The 16,661-nt window shown below is 47.8% G+C and overlaps 1 protein-coding gene across 1 annotated transcript; it reads left to right on the forward strand.

The window, feature by feature from the left end:
* Positions 1–3,628: 3,628 nt before the first annotated feature.
* DES (desmin) lies at positions 3,629–16,314 on the forward strand. The gene is made up of 9 exons (XM_061609398.1): positions 3,629–4,256; positions 8,398–8,458; positions 9,891–9,986; positions 10,247–10,408; positions 10,549–10,674; positions 11,552–11,772; positions 12,279–12,322; positions 14,335–14,417; positions 15,060–16,314. Exons 1-9 carry the CDS (start codon positions 3,709–3,711, stop codon positions 15,099–15,101), a joined length of 1,383 nt encoding a protein of 460 aa, XP_061465382.1. The 5' UTR covers positions 3,629–3,708; the 3' UTR covers positions 15,102–16,314.
* The last annotated feature ends 347 nt before the right edge of the window (positions 16,315–16,661 follow it).

The following is a 16,661-nucleotide window of genomic DNA, read 5'->3' on the forward strand; positions in this document are numbered from 1 at the left end:
GATCTCAAGATGTGATTATGGTCACCAGATCAGGTGACTTTAATTTAGGGGATTCGAAGAATTAATGGAGAATAAGGCTACCATTCGCGTCATTCTGGCAATATGCCTCTGAATACCAATCACATGAGAGCCACAGTGGGAGAGACAGTTATTGTCCTGTTGTGTGCTTCCCATAAGCATCTGGGTGGCCACTGTGGGAAACAGGATGTTATTTATTATTTATTATTTATTTAATTTGTATCCCGCCCTTCCTCCCAGCAGGAGCCCAGGGCGGCAAAGAAAGCACTAAAAAACTTTAGAACATCATAAAAACAGATCTTAAAATACATTAAAACAAAACAGCATTAAAAACATTAAAAAAAACATATTAAACAATTCTGACACAGATGCAGACTGGGATAGGTCTCAACTTAAAAGGCTGGTTGAAAGAGGAAAGTCTTCAAAAGGCGCCGAAAAGATAGCAGAGATGGTGCCTGCCTAATATTCAAAGGGAGGGAACACTAAAGGTCCGTTTCCTGTACTGTGCAGAATGAACCTCCTGATAAGATGGTATCTGCAGAAGGCCCTCACCTGCAGAGCGCAGTGATCGACTGGGCATATAAGGGGTAAGACGGTCTTTCCGGTATCCTGGTCCCCAGCTGTATAGGGCTTTGTACGCCAAAACTGGAACCTTGAACTTGGCCTGGAAGCAAATGGGCAGCCAGTGCAATTCTTTCAGCAGTGGGGTGACATGTTGGCAATACCCTGCTCCAGTGAGCAGTCTCACCGCCGCATTTTCCACCAGCTGCAGCTTCCGGACCAACCTCAAGGGCAGCCCCACATAGAGCGCATTATAGTAATCCAGCCTAGAGGTTACCAGTGCATGGACAACAGTGGTCAGGCTATCCTGGTCCAGAAACGGCTGCAGCTGTCTCACCAGCCAAAGCTGGTAAAAGGTACTCCTAGCCACTGAGGTCACCTGGGCCTCTAGCGACAAAGATGGATCCAGGAGCACCCCTAGGCTACAGACCTGCTCTTTCGGAGGTAGTACGACCCCATCCAAAGCAGGCAACTGACCAATTATCCGAACTCGGGAACCACCAACCCACAGCGCCTCCATCTTGCTAGGATTCAGACTATTGGCCCTCATCCAGCCCACCACCGAGTCCAGGAAGCAGTCCAGGGCTTGCACGGCCTCTCCCGATTCACATGTTATGGAGAAATAGAGCTGGGTATCATCAGCATACTGCTACCTCTCCCCAAAGCTCCTGATGATTGCTTCCAAGGGCTTCATATAGATGTTAAACAGCATGGGGGACAAGATGGTACTCTGCGACACCCCACAGCACAGCTGCCAGGGGGCCAAAAGACAGTCACCCAACACTATTCTCTGAGAACGACCCTGGAGATAGGATTGGAACCACTGTAAAACAGTGCCTCCAATACCCATCTCACCAAGTCGGCCCAGAAGGATACCATGGTCAATGGTATCAAAAGCCACTGAGAGATCAAGTAAGAACAACAGGGTCACACTCCCCCGTCCTTCTCCCGATAAAGATCATCAATCAGGGATACCAAGGCTGATTCAGTCCCATAACCAGGCCTGAACCCAGACTGGGATGGGTCAAGATCATCTGTTTCATCCAAGAGTGCTTGCAGTTGCTGCACCACAACCCTCTCAATCACCTTCCCTAAAAGGGGGGTATTTGCAACCGGTCAGTAGTTGTCACAAACCAATGGGTACAGGGTGGGCTTTTTCAGGAGTGGTCGAATCACCGCCTCTCGCAATGACACGTTGACCACACCCTGGATCCAGTTGGTCAGACCCCCTCGGCAAGCTTTAATAAGCCAAGAAGGGCAAGGGTCGAGAGGACACGTTGCTGGCCGCATCATCACAAGCACCTTGTCCATGTCACCAGGCTGCATCAACTGAAACCGTTCCCAAGAAGTTGCAGCAGACGTTGCACTGGACACCTCACTGGGAACTACAGTAGATGTGGATGGGGCATCAACACTGCTACGGAGGCGAGCAACTTTACCCTCAAAGTGCCTTGCAAACAATTTACAGTGGGCCTCTGAAGGGTCTAAGACTCCATTTCCTGGAGTTGATATCAACAGACCCCTGACAATACGGAAAAGCTCCACCGGATGGCTACTTGAGGATGCGATGGAGGCAGAGAAGTGGGCCTTCTTTGCCGCCCTCACCGCCACACAGTAGGCACGGTTATGATGTTTTACTTGTGCCCGATCAGCCTCACAGCATGTCTTTCGCCACTTATGCTCTACCCATTGTCCAGGCCCTTAGTCTGAACTAGATGGGTCCTTAGTCTGATTCAGTGGGGCTCTTCTTATATTCTTATGTCTGCAGGAGCAGAAAGGGTTATTGTCAATTTCACCACCCCTCCTCCTGGCTCTGAATAGCACTTTGACAGGCAACGTAGCAGCTGGGCTATTCAGGTTTAGTGGCTGCCACTTGGGGAATGCAAAGGGGGAGGAGATTCAGGGAGCATATCCTCTGACATCACTGGCTGGCTCCATTCTGGGCACACCGATAAACAGGCTGATTCACTGCAGGCTGAGATTATCTTGCTAGGAGGTTGCCAGCGATTCAAACCCCAAAGTGGGAGGGAGGAGAACTAGCCAGGATACCCATCTTAAAGGGTATATGGTTCATGTTTGGTTTCAGAACTTGAGCCCAGGAGATTGCAGTGCCCTTTTGGATTTTTAATTTTGGTTTCGGAATCTAAGCCTAGGAGACAGCAATGCCCTTTGGGTTCTGTATGAGGTGAGATGAAGGGTAGTGGAAGCCTGTTGGCACGACAAGCACCAACCACTAGCAAATAGGCATATTTGCTTCCCTCGCTTCATTCCCCCACCCTCCCCAGCTCAAAACGTGTCTAGAGAACTGTAAAAGGATTAGTCCCCTGGGATGGCCACTGGCTGCACTAAAACCTATAAGTAGGAAATGGTCTCCAGAACCCATCTGGTTCATTCCCTGGGATTAGATATTTTGTTAAATTTGCTTCAACTACTCTGGGAGATAGTTATTTTGCCTCTTTAATAAAAGCTGCTAGTTATTTGGCTTCATTCCCTTTCTTAAGAACTGGCTTCCCTGCCAAAACGTTTCGGGTTTTTCTTTGTGTGTGTGTATGTGTGTGGTTTGTACTGAGATTTTTGCTTTATTTGATTCTCATTATGGTGGGATTGAAATGCCCTAATATATCCTGTACTTCTTTTGCTCTTGTCTCCAAAGCATGGCCCTTGCATAGCTGTTTACATATCAGAATATTTTTCCCGTCATCAAGTCTGACCTGTTCCTTCAGTGATCTCACCTCCCCTTTCACTTTCTCAGCCTGGTATTTTCCATACCCACTTTACCCCTCCTTCGTTTATACCTCTTAACCATCATCCTCAAGACCCATGGCCATGATCTAGGCCATTCCCAGCTCAGGCCTAGCTGCTGCCAAGCAGAACGGAACTATTGCATCCCATGTCTTGCTTGCTGCCACCTCCCTGTCCCAGCCAAAAGATATCTCACTGACAGAGGAATCCACAGCTGTTCCAAACTGGGAGCTGGAGGAGGGTTAGGGGGAAGCAGGGAGGAGACAGTTGGATGATGTCAACACTCAGGGATACAAATAGCCAGAGCTCAGATCCCCCGTCCCGACACCGACTTGCTCACCCAGAGCAGCTGTTATCTCTCTGCCTCCATCCCATCCAGCCGCCACCATGAGCCAGTCCTACTCCTCCAGCCAGCGCCTCTCCTCATACCGCCGCACCTTTGGTGGTGGGTCAGCCTCACCTTCCTTCCCACGTGCTTCCTTCGGCAGCAAGGGCTCAGCTTCCAGCGTCTCCTCTCGGGTCTACCAAGTGTCACGCAATGCCGCACCACCCAGCCTGTCCAGCTTCCGAGCCTCCTACTCAGCCCCGCTGCGCTCAGCCTACCAAGGTGCTGGCGAGCTCCTCGACTTCTCCTTGGCCGACGCCATGAACCAGGAGTTCCTTCAGACGCGAACCAACGAGAAGGTGGAGCTGCAGGAACTCAATGACCGCTTTGCCAACTACATTGAAAAGGTACGTTTCCTAGAGCAGCAGAATGCACTCATGGTGGCTGAAGTCAACCGGCTCAAGGGGAAGGAGCCCACGCGGGTGGCTGAGATCTACGAGGAGGAGCTGCGGGAGCTGCGGCGCCAAGTGGAGCTGCTGACCAGCCAGCGAGCACGTGTCGATGTGGAGAGAGACAATCTGCTGGATGACCTCCAGAAGCTGAAGCAGAGGTGAGACTGGGGTTCCTGCCCGTGTAAACTCTTCCCTCCCGTAATCTCCCTCGAAGCTCATCCCATGCCTACTTGTATATCTGGGGTTCTTTCCTTGTCTTGAACAGGGATCCTTCCCTGACCAGAGGCAGAGTAAGCAGGGCAAGGCAGGGCAGATTCACTTTGGGGTTGCCATCATCTCTGAGCCCTGGCCCTTCAAAAAGGAATACAGAGGCTCTGCTAACTTTTGCTGGCCTTGACCAGGGCCTTGGTGAGCATGCCTTGCCTTTCACTGGGCATCCTTCACCCTGACTTTGTACTTCTCTCCATGCTGCTGTTGCTCTGCCCCAATGCCGCCATCACTACCCACCCCAGAACTTGCCCAAGACTCCAGTCACCTTCATGGAAGGAATCCTAGTGCACTCCTTCCTTGTGGGAAGCTAATTTTAAAGGCGTCAGGAGAACACCGGAGGGAACTTAGGTGCTTGATGCCCCATGTCTATGCCTCATCCCAGAATGATGGCACAGCAGAATGAGCATCTCCTCCACATATAGGCTCCAGGACCCTGTGCAAGTTACTTATTATTAGGAAAAAGGTTCATGGTGTGTCCACTGTTGGCACAGATCCTCCTCTGCAGTATTTTACTTCAGAGTCTTTTCAGTCTTTAAAAACGTAAAAAGCCCAGGTGGTTTGGTATAATGTAGACATATGTTGTAAAGAGGCATATTCAGGTTTAAATGTAACTCTTTCAGTCTAAGAAAAAAAGGTCTTAACGGGTTTTTACACTAGTTCCCCAAGCCAAGGAATCCCCCTCTTTTTATTGCATTAAAAGGACAAAACCGTGTTTACTAAACATCCTTTTTCAGTCTGGAAGATGTGGACAACTGAACACATATATGCCTGTACCATAAGCATGCACACACAGGCATTGGTTAATACTTCTGTATTAGACACTGGGGTTTGTTTTCTTATGAGAATGTAACTAGCTTGAATTCCCAGCCAACAGTGACTGTTCTGCCCTCTGCTGTTTGAGAAAAAGGCCCTTGAACCATTTGACACTTGGTCTCCAAATAGCTGCTTACACATCCTTATCAGATCACCTCTTGACCTCTCTTTTCATAAGCTGAACAGACTGAGCTCCTCACTCTTAAGCTTATCTTTCATTCCTGGGGTCACTCTTAGGCCTTTCCTCTGTCTGCTGCAAACGGTCTAGCTCCGGAGAGGATCTATCAACCTCAGGCTTATAAAACGGCCACATTAGTAGCTTACCTCAAAGGACTGGTATATGGGCTAATAGAGATAGGAAAATATTGTAACCTTTACTCCTGGCCCTTAGGAACAGGGCAGTTTATCAGTCTTTTAAAAATAACCAACTCCACACTAGATACCACAAACAGGTACACAAATATTTGTGGAACGGTAATAGTATCCCGCTTCCAGACTTTGCTCTCAGCCTTTAAGAATTATGCTGAAGAGCTGCAGCAGGTACAATTGTGAGGATGCTAACTTATCCAGCGCATCTTTTAACTGTCTAAGCCAGGTGTGGGGAACTTGTAGCCTTGAGGTTGTTGAACTCTGACTCCTTTCAGCCTCAGTCAGCATGGCCATGATCAAGAATGATGGGAGAAGTTCAACGACATCCACAGGGTCACAGGTCTCCATCTCTGTTAAACACAGATGTATTTCCTTGTGTTACAACCTCTCTCTCTCAGCTCTTCAACAGCCAAGAATTATAGTTATTGGGAAGGGTGCCTTTCCCCAAAGCTCACCTTCTGCCTTGCTCCCATCTGCACAAGCCCCGACTGTCAACAATTGGCTATGCAAGCACAGGAGGAGCTCCCCCTAGTGAGATATCCACTGTTTCTCCTAAGGGAAGCTCTATGCCAGCCTTTACCAACCTGGTGTCCTTCAGATGTTTTGCACTACAACTCCATCAGTCCCAGACAGCACAGCCATGCTGTCTGGGGAAGATGGGACTTGTTGTTCAAAACATCTGGGGGGTACCAGGTTGGTGAAGACTTCTCTATGCCTTTACCACATAGGGCCCAGAAATTCAACATGTGCAGCTGCTATAGCATAGAGATGCAGTCACTGAGAAAACCATGCCTGCTTAATTTCTGCCTGTCATGCAGCTTGTACGCAATTACAACTACAAAGGAGGAGAAGGTCACAACCCTAATGATTATCCCTAACCTGGGGATACAGTACAAGTAGAAGCATATAGACTACTACCTGCAGGGCTTCTGATGGCAAGTGCCCTATCTTTCACATATTGAGCATGAGACAAAATGGGGCAGAAGGCCTGTGAGTGAGTCACAAACATCAAAAGTGAAGCAAAGAATCCTTTCAGACCACCAGCCCCACATCACAGCAGTCTTCTAGGTAAAAATGGATTCTGGATACTGCCCTTACAGCAGGGCAAGGGTGGGAAAGATTAAACAGCTTATTAGAATATCAGGCCCTTGAGGCGAAAGGATCTTGGCCTTCTTTCAGGAAGGATGAGGCCTAGCCCCCAACCCTCTGGCAGTGGCCAGTTTGCAGGAATCGGAGGCTCTAGTTTTTCTCCTCCTGATTTAGCTCCCTTATGACAGACAGGGCACAACTGGATACAGCCGGAAGAAGGGAATGCTGAGCCAAGAAGGCTGGGCACATTGACAGGAAGTCCTGGCATTTCAGAAGGATAGGAAAAGAGAGAGTCGCAGGGAGCAAAGGCCTCTTCCAGGCCTCATTAGGAGCACTGGCATGACAAAACAACACCTGCTGAAAGGCTTTCTCCTACACAACTATTAAAGGTACAGGAGCCCTATCCTCTTTTGCCACCCTACTCACAGAGCGTCTTTGCAATGCACTGTGAATCACCATTTCAACTCCTTGGTGCTTTATAGCCAAAGGGAAGCCAGACACTTTGCATAAGGTTTAATGTGCTGATAGAGCTCACCTACAGGGCAGAAAAGAGGACCCAATTGTTGTTGGAAGCACAGTAAATCAGCCCCGATAGGAAGACGTTCAACTGAGAGATCTACACAAATGTTGATCTAGTGTTTTATTTATTACATTTCTATCCCACCTTGCCTCCAGAGAGCTCCAGGTGGCATACATGGTTCTCTCCCTCCCCATTTTAATCCTCACAACAACCCTGTGAGGTAGGTTAGATTGAGAAGCAGAGACTGGCCCAGGGTTACTTAGTGAGTTTCATGGATGAGGGTGGTTTGAACTCTGACCTGCCGGGATCTAGTCCAGCATTCTAACCACACTACATGACGCAGGCTTGATCCCTTGCCATCTCCCTGCAGCATTTGTTCCCCAGGCCACATAAAGAGGGACAAAGATGTCTGCAGAATTAGGCATAAGACTGCCGTTGCAAGCCTTGACATTGCAAGAGCTGGAACTGGTCCCAGTATTTGCCATAGGTAGCTTTGTCCAGCCTGGTCTTGGATGCCAGAAACAGTCTGAGGTTGTGGCCTTGCAGCTGCCCCTGTATAGTTGGCAGAATATGTGGGGGAGGGCAGTATTTGCCAGGAAATGGGACCCAGTGTTGTCTGTGACCAGAGATCCAGACACAGCCTGCCTATAGTGTCCAAATCCACACACCCCCTGGTGATGTCACACTTCTCCCATGTCAAAATGCCTGGAAGACCATCCGTGGCATTCTCGCACCTCAGTGGCATTCCACCTGTCCCCATATCCTTATATCTCGTGCTATGCCTTTGCCATTTCCCAGTATCCCAGGCTGGGGGTCCTCATTATTCCTTAGAATCCTAGGCTGGGGGACTTCCCTCCCAGCATTTGTTCCATGATTCTTCTTCCACAGTCTCTGTCCCATGCTCCAGCCTGCCTCTGTGCAGCAAAGCACTGCTACCCTAAAAGGGAAGGGGGAGTGAGCATTATCCATCAGTGAGCTCATGCCTTTTGTGCTTGAGCCTTTGACTATAACAGGCAATGAGAGGACATGTTCCTGCTCCTATCCCGGCCTGGCTCCCAGCCAGATCCCACCCCACCCCCTGGAATGCAAGAGAATTGCTCATTCCAGATGCACTCATTACTCCTGTGGCTTGGAGTCACAGCCTTTGGCCCCTTGGGGTGTGTGCAACGCAATGCTATATAGTAGCACCTGGTTCAACTGTCAATCTGACACCCATTCTTTTTGCTTCGCTCTCCCAGGCTGCAGGAGGAGATTCATCTCAAGGAAGAAGCAGAGAACAACTTAGCTGCTTTTCGAGCTGTAAGTCCAGACCTTACCTCAGTTGGGGGGATGCGTGAAAAAAATGCTCATGAAATAACAAAGTGAGTTTTGATCTGTCCAAAGTCACTGATCCCACTGTCTGAAGGAGGCTTATTTGGCACAGTGGTTAGAGTGTTGGACTACGACCTGGAAGGCCAGGGTTCGAGTCCCCACACAGCCATGAAGCTCACTGGGTGACCTTGGGCCAGTCACTGCCTCTCAGCCTCAGAGGAAGGCAATGGTAAAATCACCTCTGAATACCGCTTACCATGAAAACCTATTCATAGGGTCGCCATAGGTGGGGATCGACTTGAAGGCAGTCTGTTCCATTTTCGCTTAACAGCAAAGCTCTTCTCTAAGGAGCATTCACATCTTCTGGGATGAATGTGTTGTTTCTCCCTCCCCTCCCACTCAGCTTCTTTCTAAAGTTTCGTGCCACCCTTGAATTAATGCAGCGCCCCCCGCTGTTCCATATATACATATACCTATACATATGTGTGTGTGCGTGCGTGCAATGAAAATCCAATTTGTGTGACCTTTGGAAAAGAGGTTGAACCAGTTTTCTATCTGGACTGCTTTTTTAAGTCATTCTGGGGTGCCGATGGCACGGTGGGTGTTGAAGGGCTCCCTCATGGGTACAAATCCGTTCAGGGCCTCAATACCGCTCAGCTCCCATGAAGTGTTGCTGACAGTGACAATGAATCACAGTGGCCTCAGGCATGTGTGCCAGAAAATGAGTAATATTAAAAATGAGTGGCTTGCTCGTTCAGTGATCATGCGGATTGGCCCTGAGTGACAACTCTTCCCACTCATTTCCTGAGGTTTTGATTGCTTGGACTCCCAGATGATGTCAGTTAGTAGAGATTAGAGGGGCAGCTTCATGGTTTTTTCATAAAACAAATAATTAAACAGTAGTATCATTTTTCCCTCAACAAAGTTTTGGTGCTATAATAGAGAAAAGCAACCACAAAAACTTGGGAAAGCATGACTGAGAGGAGGGAATTATAGGTACTTGAAAGAATATTTTCATGTTTTGGAATAATCCTTCTTCAGGGGCACGTTTTAAACAGCAATTCCGATCAAGTGTATAAACCACTATAACAACTCATATTGCAGAAAGCATCCAAAATTACACCTTTAATATAAGCTAAAACCAGTTGCCTTTGCAGTTGGGTGCTGGTTCTAGACAACTGGTCCTAGCTTATATAAAAGGTGTCATTTTGGATGAGTTACTCTAATGGTTTGATTTATTTGATCAGAATTGGTATTCAGGATGTGCCTCTGAAGAAGGGTTATTCCAAAACACGTCAGACATGAAATTTTTCTTCAAGCATCTGGAGTTCCTTCCTCCCCCAACACATCTTGCTATAATGTCAGCCAATCTTGTATTTATTACCATTGAAATCATGTCCTCCATTCTCTGCCATCACAGGATGTTGATGCAGCCACTCTGGCCCGCATTGACTTGGAGAGGCGTATTGAATCATTGCAGGAAGAAATCGCATTCCTTAAAAAGGTGCATGAAGAGGTAAGTGTGTACCTTCTAAGCGCCCTTGTGGCTCAGTACTTCTCAAGTGGCAGATGGGAAGGGGGGCATTGAGGGGTTTGGTGACTAAGTAGGAATAAAGTCTGGGGTGGGGATTCTGTTAGGCCAACCATATGGGAGAAAATGGGTTGGGGGTGTGGGTGTAACATGGGGTTGTATGGCTACATGTTATTATGCTGTAAGACATTCATTCTGTCCCTGCTGCACTGATCCTGATCATGCGTTGGCTTTGGCTGCTGCAGGAAATCCGAGAGCTGCAATCACAGCTACAAGAGCAACAAATCCAGGTGGAGATGGATGTGTCTAAGCCAGACCTGACAGCAGCATTGCGTGATATCCGTGCCCAGTATGAAACTATTGCTGCAAAGAATATCTCTGAAGCTGAGGAATGGTACAAGTCCAAGGTATGGAGCCACCTATCCCCGCAAAAAACAAGTTGCATAGGCTTTGTGTTGGCCCTCATTTATGGTATGGCAAAGGATTATTGCTTATATTAATCTGCACACCCACTTTATCTGTTCCCCTCCCATTTCTGTTTGTGTAGGTGTCTGACCTGACCCAGGCAGCCAATAAGAACAATGATGCATTGCGTCAAGCGAAGCAGGAGATGATGGAGTTCCGGCACCAGATACAATCATACACCTGTGAGATTGACGCGCTCAAGGGCACGGTGAGGTGCAGTGCCAAATTGGTGGCAGAGTCAGATTAAGAAACTAAATATTTCCCATTGAGCAATTTTTGTGCTCAAAGATGCCCCCATGTTAATTGATCCAAATGCTAGTGAGTGTGTTAAGAGACCATGGAAGGCATAAAACGGACTCTCCTTTTATCAGGGGTAGAGGGAGAGCTGCATTTCTGCATTGATATATGATGAAAATGCCATTCCCAGTCTTTAGAGAGGGCCTATAGCTCAGTGAACAAGCACATGCTATGCATGCCTGAGGCCCCAGCTTCAGTCCCTGGCATCTACAGTTAAAGGATCTTATGTAGAAGGATTAACAAGCACCTCTGGATGAGATTCCATAGTTTCTGCCAGTCAAAATAGAAGTCTAGATCAGGGTAGCCAACATGGTGCCCTTCAGATGTTGTTGGATTCCAACTCCCATCAGCTTCAGCCAGCACAGCCAATGGTCAGGGCTGATAGGAGCTGAAGTCTACAATATCTGGAGGGCACCACATTGGGTCGCCCTGGTCTAGATGTACTAAGGCCTCAATCAACATCAGAAAGTTTCCTGTGTTCATATGAACAGTCTGTTTTGCACTTCCTTGAAATTCAGCACCTTGAGTGGAAACTTTGGCCTCTTGAATCCTATCTTCTTCCTCGGTTGCCGGTTTCCCCTTCTCTCCCAATTTTTCCTCATTCCTCACATTTCATTCTTTCACCTTCTTGCTCAGCCAAATTGCTGCAACCCTGCCCCATCCTGCTGTGACCATTTTCACCAAGTGACTATAGACAGAGAACAAGGAAACTGATACATGCCTATTGTTCCCCTACACATACATGTACAGAGGCGCTGAAGTGCTGCTCTCCCTATTTTGGCTTCCAGAATGACTCCTTGATGAGACAGATGAGGGAAATGGAGGAACGCTTTGCCAGCGAGGCTGGCAATTATCAGGACACTATTCAGAGGCTTGAAGAGGAGATCCGACACTTGAAGGATGAGATGGCACGGCACCTGCGCGAGTACCAGGACCTGCTCAATGTGAAGATGGCCCTTGATGTTGAGATTGCCACTTACCGCAAACTGCTGGAGGGTGAAGAGAGCAGGTGAGTGCTGGTGGGGTTTTAAAAAATATGCTTGTTTATAAGGCCTGGGGCATGGACTAGGACTCAGTGTCTGATAGTTCAGTCCCATAGAAATTTTGCTTTGAGGAACGGCAGGCAGAAACATTTGAATAGCCAACCATGAGGTCCTACTCTTCTATGGTGGCATCTGATTAAGTTAAACATCAGCTGTGAAAAAAACAGACCAGCTTGTCTCTCAGGGGTCAAATTACACTTTTGGTTTTTCTTTCGCTAAATATTTTGGTGTGCTGGCAGTGTTTTAAAATTTAAATGATGTTGGATGATGCGAGAAGGTGCAGTTATGACAAGAGAACTAAAAACAATCAGAAAATGAGCAAAAGGAGCACAATCTGTTCAACTTCACAAAGAGAAGGAGGGGGAGAGGGAGCTGAGTGATGGTTGTGTCAGGGCTGTCAGAGCAGGGAGAGTGTGAGAGCAGGAAGAAGCCAGTGGCTGGACTCACTCTCATCTCCTTCCTTTTTATGCAGGATTTCAATGCCCATCCAGACTTTTTCTGCAATCAATTTCCGAGGTAAGTGACATGGATTCTGGTCTGGGCACATTATATATTTGGAAAAAGAGATAAATAGGAAATGTTAATGTGTTCACTTAAAAAAGAACAAGAGGGGAGGAGTGGTGGGGAGTCAACCCCCCAATTTCCAATTTAGGGAGCATCAAATGAGGGCAGGTTACATGAAACCCCCAGTAAACAAATATTTGAAGGGAAAAGCATCTTCTAAAGGGAGCCATCTGGAAAGTGAAGTGGTGAGGAAGAGGGTGCTTTTCCACTATGACTTGCAAATACCTGTAAACCTAGCCTTGCCACTCAGCCCAAGAGCTGCTCATGTCTGACACTGCACACATCCTTCTATACCTAACAACAATCCCTCCCCATGAAGTTCCAGATATGTGTTTGCAAGGTAAATATGCCTGAAATCCCACAAGTATTAGGTTAGGGGTTAAGTTTCAGCAGAAGATCAGCAGGGAGAGGAAGGATGAAGCGTTCCCTCCCTCCCTCTACTTCTCAACTTGAAATCCACTTCCAAAGCTGTTTTTCCCTACAACTAGGTCTTGATGTTTTATCTGTATTTGTATGTCATATGTAGTTCCACCTTGAGATGTTCTAGCCACTTCCTGAGCTAAACAGGTCCCATCTCTTCCTCTGACTGCCTCCAGTGTCCTTCTAGAATGTATGTTGTGACATGATAAACTGATAAAACCAAAAAGTGGGGCATGGTGATAAAAAGAAGACCAAATGCTATCAGAGATGACCACTGCTTTTCAAATAATATAATTAAACAACTGCCTTTGTATAAAAGTATATTATGAATGCTAAGAGTCAGTGTGACACAATATTTCTCAAATAACATCACTATTATTTTAGTTCTATTACAAAATATTGAGAGTCCATCACATATAATAATCCAATTCTGTGTTCATTTTTCTGTGTTGTAAATGAGATTACCGATGTTCACCCAACTAAATGTTTTCTCTGAATGATCTTCTATCAATAATAGATTATTCAAACAGTTCATTTGGCAAAGGTTCAAACCCAAATCATTATAGTTGTTGTGATTTCCAATTCTGACTCCAACCTCTGCTTTGGCTGCCACAGCAGCATCAGAGCTAGCAGCTGAGTTTTGGGATGGTTTGCTTTAGCATCAGTGGCTATTACATATTTGATTGGGGAAGGCAGGTGGAGGTGCATGATGCAGGCATGGCACATGTTCTTCCCAGGTGTTTGGACAAGCATGACTTTCCCTCTTGTCTAGGTATAGTTACAGAGCAACTTTTCTCAACCTGGTGCCCGGGCTACAACTCCCATCTCCCTTGATCATTATCCATGGTGGCTGGAGCTTTTGGGCGTTGTAGTTCAAAACATCTGGAGGGCACCAGGTTGGGAAAGCCTGTGCTAGAGCAATGCAAAAGGTGGTCTGCGGTTTAATAAGGAAATGCATGTATTGAGCAGTCTGCATCTGTGTCGCTCTGCTCAAGGTAGAAGTATTCAAGGTGGTGAAATAGCGTTTGCATCAACATGTATGTGCATCAGTAAGAATAGCAGGAGTCGACAGAGAACAGGGAAGAAGAGGGACTCCTTTCCCCCCCAGTTTCCATAATATGATGGCCTTCTGTGTTCATATGTGTGATGAGAGATGACAAAGGCTGGGTTAAATGAGGGGTTGTATATAAAAACTGACGGGTTGTGCAAGGGGTGTGTGTGTACTTGTGTCTTCTGTCTATGCCTGTACACATGCAGACATGCGGAAGGTGTGAACTTTGAAATCACTCAGGAGCCCCTTTTCTGTGCCACCCACAGAGAGAGGTGGAACTTTATAGAAAGATAAGCTTGTACAGGGATGGAAGCTTGTGCTGGAAGAGGGGGCTTATGCATGACCTGACATGCTTTGAAGGAGGACGGTGTGTTCTAGGAGGCAGGGCCCCCCAGACCTTATGCTCTGTTTTTACAGATTATGCTCCATCCTCATGCACATACCCCTGAGCACAGCCATCACCAGTTGATGTTTCTTTCTTTCCTATATACAGAGACCAGTCCAGAGCAGCGGAGCTCTGAGGTCCACACCAAGAAAACAGTGACAATCAAAACTATTGAGACACGTGATGGGGAGGTGAGTGAGTTGACCTGCAGCCACCAGGGAGGTTTGAGTGGGGAAACCTATGAAAATACAGCCAAAATTGGGCTTGGATTCTGGTTCCCTCCCCCTCTAGATTTGGGACAACTTCTGAGATGAGAACTGCTGGCGGTATCATATAGGGCAGACATGAGGAACCTGTGGCCCTCCAGATGATGTTGTTCCAACACCCGTCAGCCCTAGTCAGCGTGGGCTATGGCTAGGAATGATAGGAACTGTAGTCCAGCAATATGTAGAGGGCCATAGGTTAGCCACCCCTATCATAGGGAGATAAAGAGTAGTATTATTGTTGTTGTTATATAGATTTTTTGCCTGCCCTTCACCCAAAGGTCCACGGTGGGTCACAACTGTTTTAAAATGCATCGTTAAAAACAGTTAAAAACAACATAAAATCACATGACAAAAATATACTAAAATATACATCTCAGGTGTCAGAGGCCAGAAATTTCTTTTTCCTCTGTAGCTGTGAATGCCTAACCTTGCAGAAGAGTGTTTATGGGAAGCACAAGGACTCAGATGCAAGTGGGCTTAAGACCCAATTCGTTTTTAAGCAGGTCCAGGGGCACCAGAGGTAGCCAGGCATTCCCTTAATCTCTTTCTCTCTCTGTCTTTGTCCAGGTGGTGAGTGAAGCCCTCCAGCAGCAACACGAAATGCTGTAGATCTTATTGTCCCCCAAGAGGCAACTGGCTCCCACGTGCAAAGACCTGGGGTTGCTAGCTCCCACACACTGTCCTGCACACCCACTCTGTGATGGCACGACCGGAGAACCTCACACACTCAACCGGGCATGTGTGTGGCTCTCCTTGCACCCAGTTCCCCAAAGCCTCTCTCTTTCTGCTCCCTTTCTGTTTTCTCTGTTCTGGAAGCTGGGGAGGGGGTGGGACGGGGGCAGGTGGGAAGGATGAAAGAGAGGGGCAGCTCTCTGTGTGTGTGTGTGTGTGTGCGTGTGTGTGTGAGCGCATGTGCACTGCATATGTTGGGGCTGGGGGGGAGGGAAGGCTTCCTGCTACTGTAGGGTCTGAAGCTTTAACCACCACCTGCAATGTAGAACTCTCATACATGCATTGTGCATCTCCTGACCCCCATCAACATGCCCCCATGTTAATCATGTGTAACTTTACCCTCGACCTGAGCACAGATAACAGGCCCCCTGTCCCTGTCAAGGCCCATCCCCTGAAGGGACAGGGGAAGGAGGGAGGAAAAGTGGGTGTAGCCCAAGGAATGACCATGAGCCAATTGCCCAGCCTTGCCTCTGAGACCAAAGCCACAGAGCGCCTCTTCCCCTCCCCTCACCTCCCCTCCCCATTGGAGCGGGACTCCTTGCTTGGGGGGTTGATGGGGCAGTGAACATCTGTCCCTCCCACTAAGCAGGTCTCCTTATCTTGGTTTGCTCTTTTGGACAAGGGTTGTACCCTTCCACCCAGATTGGGATTTCCTGCTAGCGCAGGGGGCAGAAGGCTGGGAGGGTTGGGATCCCAAAGGAGGGAGTGGGAGCTGCTTAGGTAGGAGGCTTGGACTTCGCAAATCTGCTGCAAAATGGATCTCCCAGTTTGGGGCTATGGGCTGTGAGGGTCACCAAGGAGGGAAGAAGGGTGCCCAGGGGCCCCTGTGCACCCCCATCCTAGATCCCAAACCTCTCTCCTAGGGGCTGCTGCATGCAAGGGGCCGCTTAAGGTTTATGGGTGTTGGACAAGATAAGAGAAGGAACAGGCAGGTGATGGGTATGGGGGAGAGAGAACAAGAGTGAGAAATAATTTGTGGGTGTGAGTGGAAGAGGAGAGATGAGATGGAGAGAGGCTGAATGCCCCTGACCTTCCCATCCCAGCACATCCCTGGCTCTGCCAAGTGATTAATAAACCATGGAGCACAAAACTGGTTGTCTGTGATTTTTTCACCCTTTTTCCTGACCTTAGTTGGACAAGTCTTCTCCCACCTCACTCAATTACTCACTTTATTATTTTATTTATTTATTTACTATTTGATTTATATCCTGCCCTTCCTCTCAGCAGGAGCCCAGGGCGGCAAAGGAGTAAAAGGAGTAATGAAAAACTAAAGTTTCTGACGTCTGACCCAAACAGGGCTTCTGTGCCTTCAATAGCTTTGTAACGGGGTAGCTTGATCCGCCCAGCACCTTTCTTGACAGTGCTGCAGAGACAGGAGAAACAGCATTCACATGAACTTCTCTCTGCCGTGCAGAGGATACGCCTCCAAGTCAGACT

The sequence above is a fragment of the Rhineura floridana genome, chromosome 2 (genome assembly GCF_030035675.1).
Source record: "Rhineura floridana isolate rRhiFlo1 chromosome 2, rRhiFlo1.hap2, whole genome shotgun sequence".
Taxonomy (NCBI): Eukaryota; Metazoa; Chordata; class Lepidosauria; order Squamata; family Rhineuridae; genus Rhineura; species Rhineura floridana.

Coding starts and splice junctions, on each gene's coding strand:
- DES (XM_061609398.1), top strand. CDS start 3,709: ATGAGCCAGTCCTACTCCTCCAGCCAGCGCCTCTCCTCATACCGCCGC. Junction 4,257..8,397: donor CTCCAGAAGCTGAAGCAGAG/GTGAGACTGGGG, acceptor TCGCTCTCCCAG/GCTGCAGGAGGAGATTCATC. Junction 9,987..10,246: donor TTAAAAAGGTGCATGAAGAG/GTAAGTGTGTAC, acceptor TGGCTGCTGCAG/GAAATCCGAGAGCTGCAATC.